Genomic DNA, 9,968 nt, shown 5'->3' with positions numbered 1-9,968 from the left:
GGTCCCTCTCTGTTTGGCAGCTCTCAGCCACTCCGACCCCACGGCTTCCAATACCAGCTCTAAAAGTAGCTCCTCTTCTGGCCTTGAATCAGCAAGAGGTTAATGAAATACATAAACTAACCTTCCCATTTCACAGCATGTCTTAGGCAGCTGAACTAATGGTCACAAGATGCTCTGAAGACCCAGAGTCCTAAATGCTAATTATTTGGTGGTGGTGGTGTTTGGTTTGGGTTTATCTGGGGGGTGTGAGGGGTGTGTGTGTTTGCTTGTTTGTTTCTCCATAGACAATCTATTTAGAAGTCAAACTCGAATCCACCTTATGAGCCCTGTACTTCCAACCACAAATGGGTGATCAGTGGTGACATCATCCCAATCCATTTCTGTGTACCTGCCAATCTAATTCTAACCACCTGTTACTGCTACAGAGGAGTATAAATTATTCATCCCCCATCCCTTTTAACGGAGGCTTTCCCATACAATGGTGTCTGCCAGGGGCTTCTGCTTGTAATTTTATTCTAAAAGAAGCCTCAAGGAGATGACATAATGTTCCACTCACACAAATAAATGCCACAAAAGGCATACAGGCTGGGCAGAGATTGGCTGGAAAGCAGCCCTGAGGAGAGAGACTTGGGGGTGCTGGGGGAGGAGAAGCTCAACAGGAGCTCTCAGTGTGCACTTGCAGCCCAGAAAGCCAAGCAGAGCCTGGGCTGCAGCAAGAGAAGTGTGGCCAGCAGGGCCAGGGAGGGGATTCTCCCCCTCTGCTCAGCTCTGCTGAGACCCCACCTGGAGTACTGCCTCCAGTTCTGGAGCCCCTATTCCAAGAGGGATCTGGAGGTGCTGGAAGGTGTCCAGAGAAGGGCCAGGAGGATGAGCAGAGCACCTCTCCTGTGAGGACAGACTGAAGGAGTTGGGGCTGTTCAGTCTGGAGAAGGCTCTGAGGTGACCTCATTGTGGCCTTCCAGTATCTGAAGGGGGCTCCAAGAAGGCTGGGGAGGCACTGCTCAGGATCTCAGGGAGTGATAGGACTAGGGGAAATGGAATGAAGCTGGAGGTGGGGAGATTCAGGCTGGAGGTGAGGAGGAAGTTCTTCCCCATGAGAGTGGTGAAGCCCTGGAATGGGTTGTTCAGGGAGGTGGTTGAGGCCCCGTCCCTGGAGGTGTTTAAGCCCAGGCTGGATGAGGCTCTGGCCAGGCTGATCTAGTGTGGGGTGTCCCTGCCCATGGCACGGGGGTTGGAACTAGATGATCCTTGTGGTCCCTTCCAGCCCTGACTGCTACTGTGATACAATGAAAAGTCACCCAGAACACCAAGAAATGAGCATTTTAATACTTGGTGGTTTCAAGTACTGCTGTGGAGGACTTGCATTTTCAAGGCTGCCATCACATTCCCTCTCTAGCAAGTTTTCAGGTGGAGGATCACAGGGCAGTACTTTCTACTCTCTCCCATCCCAAGTAGACCTCTTGAGTCTTCTTAGCCCTAAGTGCAGATTTTCCTGCTTGTGGTTTTTTTTTCCCCCCCTCTACTGGTCTCAGCATACAGCTGTAAACACAATAGAGATTATAAAGATGCAAATCTAGTAAAAAGCTGTGTTTCCTTACAGCTGCTAAATGAATGCTAACTGCCAGAGTTCACAGGGTAGCCAAACATCTCCTGCCAGCACCACACGGTAAAGTGGGCATCCTGGGAACCCTGAAAAGAGAAAGGCATGAGAGCACATGCATCTATAAACAGAGAAAGGGATGATCAGGGAAATCCAAACACTGCTGAATTTCTGTCCTCTCAAAATTTTACACGAAGAACAAGGCTGAATCAAAGTTATCTCAAAAGGGAACGTTTGCCCTAGAGCTGTGAAACAGGAACAGGATTGCATCTAAGAGAGGGGTGAGAAATGATAGCAGGGGAGGCTGGGCTCCTGCCACAGGGGCAGGGACAAGAGGCGTTGCTTTCCTGGGGAAGGGCAGGTCCTTCCTGGTAGGCTCTGCCCTCAAACCCTTCCTTGCTGGCAGCAGCACCAAGGGTGGCTTTCTCAGAAGCGCAGGGCAGAAAGGTCCCTGCCTGCTTGCACTGCACGGCAGGCTGCTTTGCCCGGAGTGGTTCTGGGGAAGAGGGAACACACCAGGAAGCAAATAAAAAATACACCCCCAGAGACAAACCCGCCCCGCAGAGCTCTCCTGAAGAGGTAATGTGCTTTGTGACTGCCGAAGGCACTTCACCCACGTTTAAAGGGAACCCTCCTCGCTATGTACCACCCTTCACAATCAACTCCGAGTCAGTGACAGGCCCTACCGCAGGCATTTCCTTGTCAGTCTCCTTAACAGGCAGAATTCAGCTGACTCTGGCTCCCGTCAAAGGCGCACGGGGGCAGCTTGCCGGACCGGCGGCAAGGCCACGCTTGCAGGACGAGGCACGGCGGCTCCCCCTTCCGCTCCTCGCCGCCGTGCCAGCTGTCAGCAAGAGGCCGTGGACAGCGCTCGCCCGGTGTTCACCTGCGAATCGCTGGTAACCACCTGTGACATCCGTGCAGCGTCCCGGGAGGAGCTGTCAGACGCCGGCGTCACAGCCCTCACCTCTGCCTCAGACCCTGGGCTGACGAGGAGAAGGAGGCGAGGGCCGGGTAGGCAGCCCGGCGATGAGCGTCACAGGGCAGCCCGCTCTCGCCGCGCCTCAGCCGCCTACCCTCCCTCAGGAGGGGCCCTCATCTCCCCAAGCTTCCCTCGCTGAAGCGGGGTTGAGGGGCAGCAGCGCGGCGGAGGGAGGAACGCGGGGCGGCCGCGGCGCTCCCCTCACGCACACGCCCCCAGCGCGTTCGCGCGTTCGCGCCTTCCCGCCCTTGCGCAATGCGCGCGCACGCAACGCCCCCCTTCTCCCTCAGCCGCCGCCGAGCCTCCGCGTCACGTGCTCTCCTTGCTCTCCTCAGCAGCCAATGGGCGATGCGCCGCGGCCCGCGGGGTCTTTATAAGGCGCGGCGCGGCCGCTGCGGGCGGAGAGGCGGTTGCGGAGGCGGTTGGGGTGCAGGGAGGGGCGAGTGTGCGCGCGTCTTGGGCCGTTCGGTCCCTGGAGCCGCTTCCCTGTTCCGCCCGGGGGACGGGCCTGAGCCGTTCGGGAAAGGGCCAGGTCTGTGCCCGCGCGGCCCGGGGCGGAGGGAGGGAAAGAAGCAAGCGGGGGTCGTGCTGGAGGTGGGCGGGAGGCTGGGAGGGGCGGCCATGTCGGGGCCGCTCGGCGCCTGAGGGGGTAGCGGTCTCCGCCGTGGCGACGCCCAGCCCCCGCGGGTGGGCCCTGCCCGCGGCGAGTGGGAGCAGGAGCTCGCCGCTGCCAGAAGGAAGAAGGGGGGCAGGCGTGGGGCTCGGTGCCCAGTGGAGCGGCGGGGGTGGGCGCTGGCCGCCGAGCTCCGCGGGCTGCTCCAGGCGCGCCGCTGCGGGGCTGGCTCGCCACCATCGCCGGGCGGGTGGCAGCGGCTCCTGTCGCTCGCAGGCAGCGTGTGTGCGTGTCTCCTTCTCTGTCGTCCTTCTCCGTGTCGGAGCCCTCCGTCTTCTCTAACAAACTCTCTGCCTTGCTTCTTCCCCGCCCCCCGCCCCGGGCTTCTGCTTTGTGGATGTTGGCGGCCTCTTGTTGTGACAGGAGAATGTGTGTGTGCCCTGGGCCCAGGCGGATCGGTATGTATCTCGCACCGGTGCGCGCCGGGCTCGGGGGTCGGACGGGTCCCCGGGAAGGGGGTTGTTAGGCGGGGACGTGTTCGAGGGCTGAGGCCTGGCCGGAGGGAAGAATTAACGGTTCTGCTTGTGCTGCATAATAATAAGGCTATTCCTCCTCCTCCTCTTCCTCCCCACCCCTCCTCTCCAGCAGGTTAATTCTCATGTTCAGGTCTGTCTTGTGTTTGAAAGACACCTGGGTAAGTGGTTTGAGCTGAAGCCACTTGGCAGGTGTTTTTGGAGGACCTTGCCTGTGCAGCATGGGTTTGCCTTAGTAGGCTGTTATTAGAGGGAAATATTTTTTTCTGTTTTATTGGTGTACTACTGTAAAATCCATAAATTGCCTATAAACTGCTCATTATTGGCAGTATTACATTTGTAGACTGAAAAGTAGCATTTTTACCCAGTTCTGGGCTTGGAGAAGTGTTTAATACTGGCTTGAATCTAATCTCGTGGCAAATCTTGATTGGATTTTAAAATTTATACTTAATCTCTTCTTTTTTTTTGTTCACTTTAATCTCTTGATCAAACATAATGAACTGGGGATCTTGAAGTAATTAAGGACTGCTTGGAGTGTCTGGTTATATTTGGGGCATCTGTGGTAGTGGGGATGAATAGGGAGACTGAAGATAACTTCACTTCAAGTTGGCAAACTTGGAATTCCTCATTTACTTGCATCCCCCAGGACTGATTAAATCTGGAGTGTGAAGCAGACTGGCGCCTTAAGCTGACATGGATCTACTGTAAAGGATACAGGCCATGGAAAATTTGAGGCTGAGTGCTGCTTCCTCTTGGCTTTCATGTAACATCTGATAAACTAATGATTAAAAAGGGAAGAAATCAGCTAAATACTCAGTGGTGGCACTGCAGAGCCACTGTAACAGCAGTACATTTGTTATTTTTGCTTCATCATGGGTCAGCAGCAAAAGTGTCAGAACACTTGTGGCACCACGTGTGGGTCAGCCCCAAGAACAAATGCTTAGCAGTCAGGAGAACTTGATTCAGTTGGAGTCTGAAAGGGAAACCATCACCAAATCCAAGGTGCTGTGGGCTAGGTGTATCTCTTAGAGCAGTACAACTCTGTGAGCAGAATTGTTGCTTGGAGGTGTGTGAAGAAATTAACCAAAATATCTGTCTTAACATTAAAAGGCAGTGAGTAGAATTGGAAAAACAATCTGTGTTTTGAATTGTTGTCTACTTCTCCAGCCCAGGCTTTACCTCTATATGGCATAACAGAAGTGGGAAGCAGACATAAATTTGGTGTGCATCTGGAAGTTCAAACAAATGCACTGCTGCTAAGTGTCTGGACAGCTGGCTGTGGTCCACAGGACTCCAGCTAGAGCTGCTCCTTGTGGTTGAACAATAGAAATGTGCCCTGTTCAGTCATAGCAGTTGGTGGGAGAAGTGAACAAGAATTCTTGCCAATGTAAGTCAATGTTGACAGTCACTTGTTCCTACTAGGAAGCCAGTAGAGGGATAGAGAGAGGAATTCTGCTTTGCTTTCAGCATCTGTTATCTTGTAACAGAGACAGGCTCCACTCCTGGGTACTTAGGGAGAACAAGCAGGCCTGGAGGGAAGACACTTGCTTCCTTCTCTTGAAACACTGAGAATGGAGTGAAGCTTCAGGTATTTCCAGACACTTCTCAGCTGCTCCAGGTGATCAGAATCCTCAGTCAGGAGCTGTGGAAAGCTTACAGGATGGGGTGATTGCATAATGCAAATTCTTCCTATGCTGCATGATCTAGATTGAGTAGTGGGGTGTATTGCATATTTTGTAGGGGTTGTCTCTCATCTGAAATACTGATGCACCTGCTTGGCTTAAATGATGATAATGTAGTGACTGGAGCATCTTGCACAGCAGTATCCAGTTGGTCAGTAGAACAATTCAATCTGAGGTACAGCAGTGCTGCTAGACTAGGGCTTTAGACTGCAGTAGGCCTTGTACAAGGTAATCTGTAGTGGTCTTTGAGAAGCTTTTATGATCAAACTTGACTATAAAAAATGACATGAACACTGAATTGACCTTAACAGGGTGTACTTCACAGAAGACACAGTTCAACTTCTTTTCCACTATGGAATTGCTTTCTCAAGCATGACACTGTAAAAGACTTCCTGATAATGAGGCACTCGCATAGTTCTGCGACTGGGTGTGGAAATGGGGACAAGGAAGAGAATGTTAGATTAGTCTTTCTCCAGAGGAATGCAAGAATTGAAGGAGAGCTTTTTAGATGTGGCAAGAAGCAGTAGGATGCTTTTCTCTTATGAGTTAGTAGTTTGTCTTAACACTGAAGTAGCTTTAGACTGTGTAGAGCTTTCCAAGCGAGGCAAACACATCTTGCTATAGTCCTTGAACTGAGTAGCTTTTTTGAGCAATTTACAGGCCTAATATTTACTGGGGTTGCTGGATCAACTGATCTAGGTAGTAGGAGAGATTCTTCTGCTTTCAACCTCTTGTGTTTTTATCTGATAAGCTCAAAATTGCTGCCTAGGCTGCTGTGCCTGTTGTGTACGTGTCCACCATGGTGTTATGGAAGCTTCAAGTTTTACATGTGAAAGGGAGAAGAGGAAACAAAATCTGCTACTGCCTTACAGCCTTAAGAGTATCTGCTGTCTGTGACCTGCTGCTTGTCTTTATCATCTAAACCATCTTAAATCCAGTTGTATGTCATCTCAAAGCTTTTTCTTGACTCTTACTGAGGTGTTTTCTTTTTCTCCCTTCTGTGCCACATCTGGCTCTGTCAGCTGGGAAATGAGGACAAAACTCTTGTGGAAGATGGCAGTACTGTAGAATGCTCCATGCTAACTGTCTTACTCTGTGTTTGAAGCTGCTTTGTCTGGATGATGTTTTCACTTTCTGCCTGCTGTTTGACTGGATATAAGAACTACTTCAGCACAGACTTGAGAATGGTGTAGCTTTTTCATTACAGCCCAGTGTAGTGTCTGTAAACAATTACCTCTTAATGCCTTTTTCTAAAGACCTGTGAAGCTTTGAGCTCTGTATAGTCAACTTTTTCAGGGGGCTGTAAGTGTCTTAACACAGAGTTCTGGGGTAAATCTGTTTGCTGTCCCCCTAAGTGTAGTTGTTCTCTTGTCTTTCAGCAATTCCAGTCCGGAGCTCCAGGCTGCCACTGTTGTCTGATGCCATGCCAGCACCAGCTCATCTGTACCCACTGATTCGTAACTGTGAGATTAGCAGACTATGCAGCACTGTGTGCTACTGCCACCACAGACACCTCTGCTGTTTGTCCTCCCACTTTGCTCACAGTCACTTCAGATGTGCCCCTCAGAAGAAGTTTGCAGCGCTCTGTAGGCCCAAGGAGGACTTCAATTACTTTTTTCACACGCGGGATTATGCTTCTACACCGCAGAGGTTTTACCTCACTCCTCCCCAGGTCAACAGCATTTTGAAGGCAAATGAATACAGCTTCAAAGTCCCAGAATTTGATGGTAAAAATGTGAGCTCTGTCCTTGGCTTTGATAGTAACCAGTTACCTGCCAATGCTCCAATAGAAGACCGGAGGAGTGCTGCCACGTGCTTACAGACCAGAGGGATGCTTCTGGGTGTGTTTGATGGCCATGCAGGTTGTGCTTGTGCTCAAGCTGTCAGCGAAAGACTCTTCTACTACATTGCTGTCTCTTTGTTACCTCATGAGACTTTACTTGAAATAGAAAACGCTGTGGAAAGTGGCAGAGCTCTGTTGCCCATTCTACAGTGGCACAAGCATCCTAATGATTATTTCAGCAAAGAAGCTTCCAAGCTTTATTTCAATAGCCTAAGAACTTACTGGCAGGAGCTCATCGATCTCAACAGCGGGGAGACTACTGATGTGAAAGAAGCTTTAATTAATGCTTTTAAGAGGCTTGATAATGATATTTCTTTGGAGGCCCAAGTAGGAGACCCCAATTCTTTTCTCAACTACCTGGTACTGCGAGTAGCATTTTCTGGGGCGACTGCCTGCGTGGCCCACGTGGATGGTGTTGACTTGCACGTTGCAAACACAGGTGACAGTAGGGCAATGCTTGGGGTTCAGGAAGAGGACGGCTCTTGGTCTGCGCTTAACCTGTCCTATGACCACAACGCGCAAAACGAGCGCGAAGTGGAGCGCGTGAAGACGGAGCATCCGAAGGCTGAAGAGAAGAGTCTGGTGAAACAGGATCGCCTCCTGGGCCTCCTGATGCCTTTCAGAGCCTTTGGTGACGTGAAGTTTAAATGGAGTATTGAGCTGCAGAAAAGGGTGGTGGAATCAGGCCCAGACCAGCTGAATGACAATGAATACACAAAGTTTATTCCTCCAAACTATCACACTCCTCCTTACCTCACAGCCGAGCCGGAAGTCATCTATCACAGACTGCGGCCGCAGGATAAGTTCCTGGTGTTGGCCACCGACGGGCTGTGGGAGACGATGCACAGGCAAGACGTGGCGAGGATCGTAGGGGAGTACCTCACTGGCGTTCACCATCAGGAGCCAATCGCCATTGGTGGCTATAAGGTAACTTTGGGACAGATGCACGGCCTCTTGGCGGAACGGAGGGCGAGGTTCTCCTCGGTGTTTGAAGATCAGAACGCAGCCACTCACCTGATACGGCACGCGGTGGGCAACAACGAGTTCGGCACCGTGGATCACGAGCGGCTCTCCAAGATGCTCAGCCTCCCCGAGGAGCTGGCTCGCATGTACAGAGATGACATGACTATTATTGTGGTGCAGTTCAACTCCCACATGATAGGTGCCTGTCAAAACGAGGAGCTGTGAGTTACTGCACGGAGGGAGCTAGTTACCAGAGTTGTAACAATGGCCAGTATGAGCAGCAAGACAAAAAACAACCACCCAACAATACCATCTCCCCAAAAACCCTCGGCAAACAAATTGGCTTCTTGCTGGATTCAGCATATCTATTGTTCCTGCTTTCCCCCAGAGCTCTAAACACGTGGGAAGTGCTGTTGGCCTAATACAAAGTTGAGGAGGCTGTCACAGCTTGGGGTGGGAAGGGGGAGGGAAGGTTTCTGTAGTAACTTTGCACTATTGATGTTTATGAATGCTGCTAGAGCAATGCCTTGAATTTGGCAAATTTGGATGAGGGAGGGAAGGAGGATGAAGAATTTACCTATTGAAGAGCTGGCTGTTGAAGGTCAACAGCCTGGTTATAAATATCTGTAAATACCTACTCAGTATCTTTAAAAGGTTGAGTAAAAAGGAGTACTGTTGAATCCTTACAGGGCTAATTCTTGCAAAGTAGGCCTGGTTATTTGTGAATACATTGTCTATTGTTTCTTCTAAGCAGAAGGTCACTTCAAGTCTTCAGTGTAACAAAGTTGTCTGACTTTCATATCAACAATGTCACTCACTTCAGGATATTTGTCTTCAGTGTTGACTTTCAATGCAGGTCTAAGCCATAATCAATACCTGAGGTTCTGCTACAGCTTAATCATATCTTATGCATGGTAACTTAACTTCTTGGGCATCAATAATTTATTGCCTGTGGGCCTCTGCACAATTTGTAGGGCAATAATACATGGCAACATGCATTAAGACACCAGATAACTTGGTGGAGAGCTTCAGTTTGCTGTATGAAGAAGCTTTCACACTTTTCCCTGAGTCAGTGGAGTTGGTCAAGACTTGGCTTTCCTGAGAGCCATGTCCTTCATGGGCTTCCCCCCTGTTTGCTGTTCACTTACCTGTGGAGTAAATTGTCATCTGGGAAGAAGTCATTGCTACCCTCTTGGTGGCTTTGCAGTTTGCACTCATTCACCTTGGCTGTTTCAGATGTCACATTCTGGGTGTCTTGCACTTGAACTCCTAAGTTGAGTTTGAAAACTAGACATTAAATATGGCTTGTAAATAGTCTTTCAGTTGGGGAAACTAATTGGCATGCATGTGTATGTTCAATGGCCTTTTCTGGCAACCTCTTCATTAGCAGTTCTATTTCTGGACAGCTGGTATATGCATGTTCTTACAAGTCCAGAACACTACCACAGAGCAAGCTCTGGTCTCTGGGTTGTAATGGCTGAATTTGAACTGAAAAGATTGGCTGTAACTTGTGTGCCTGAAGTTGCTGGGCTCGTCACCTTAAAAACCAGGGCTTGGCAACTAATCGATCTGTCGTCATTGCAGCTATTTTAGGTATGTTGCATTGTATACAGACTTATTTTAACCTGCCCTTGGGTTAAAAACTCAAAGGCTGGCTGAAATAGCCAGCCTTTGAGTGCTGAGCACATGTAACTTGATTCCTGTGTTCTGGAGAACAAGGATAGGTCAGCTTTTTCACTTCACCAAGGGGTT

At 50.2% G+C, this 9,968-nt stretch overlaps 1 protein-coding gene across 3 annotated transcripts; it reads left to right on the top strand.

The window, feature by feature from the left end:
• The first annotated feature begins 3,027 nt into the window (after nucleotides 1-3,027).
• PDP1 (pyruvate dehydrogenase phosphatase catalytic subunit 1) lies at nucleotides 3,028-8,668 on the top strand. Of its 3 annotated transcripts, XM_054167196.1 has the most exons (3): nucleotides 3,028-3,114; nucleotides 3,619-3,653; nucleotides 6,790-8,668. In XM_054167196.1, the coding sequence occupies exons 2-3, from the start codon at nucleotides 3,623-3,625 to the stop codon at nucleotides 8,439-8,441; spliced, it is 1,683 nt and encodes a 560-aa protein (XP_054023171.1). In that variant the 5' UTR covers nucleotides 3,028-3,114; nucleotides 3,619-3,622; the 3' UTR covers nucleotides 8,442-8,668. The 3 variants fall into 3 exon arrangements, with proteins under 3 accessions (XP_054023171.1, XP_054023172.1, XP_009901245.2); XM_054167197.1 differs by lacking the exon at nucleotides 3,619-3,653 and having other exon boundaries at nucleotides 3,034-3,114; XM_009902943.2 differs by lacking the exon at nucleotides 3,028-3,114 and having other exon boundaries at nucleotides 3,593-3,653.
• The last annotated feature ends 1,300 nt before the right edge of the window (nucleotides 8,669-9,968 follow it).

Source organism: Dryobates pubescens, chromosome 14 (assembly GCF_014839835.1).
Source record: "Dryobates pubescens isolate bDryPub1 chromosome 14, bDryPub1.pri, whole genome shotgun sequence".
Taxonomy (NCBI): domain Eukaryota; kingdom Metazoa; phylum Chordata; class Aves; order Piciformes; family Picidae; genus Dryobates; species Dryobates pubescens.
The sequence above is the reverse complement of the archived record's forward strand: the minus strand, read 5'-3'. Positions and strand labels throughout refer to the sequence as shown.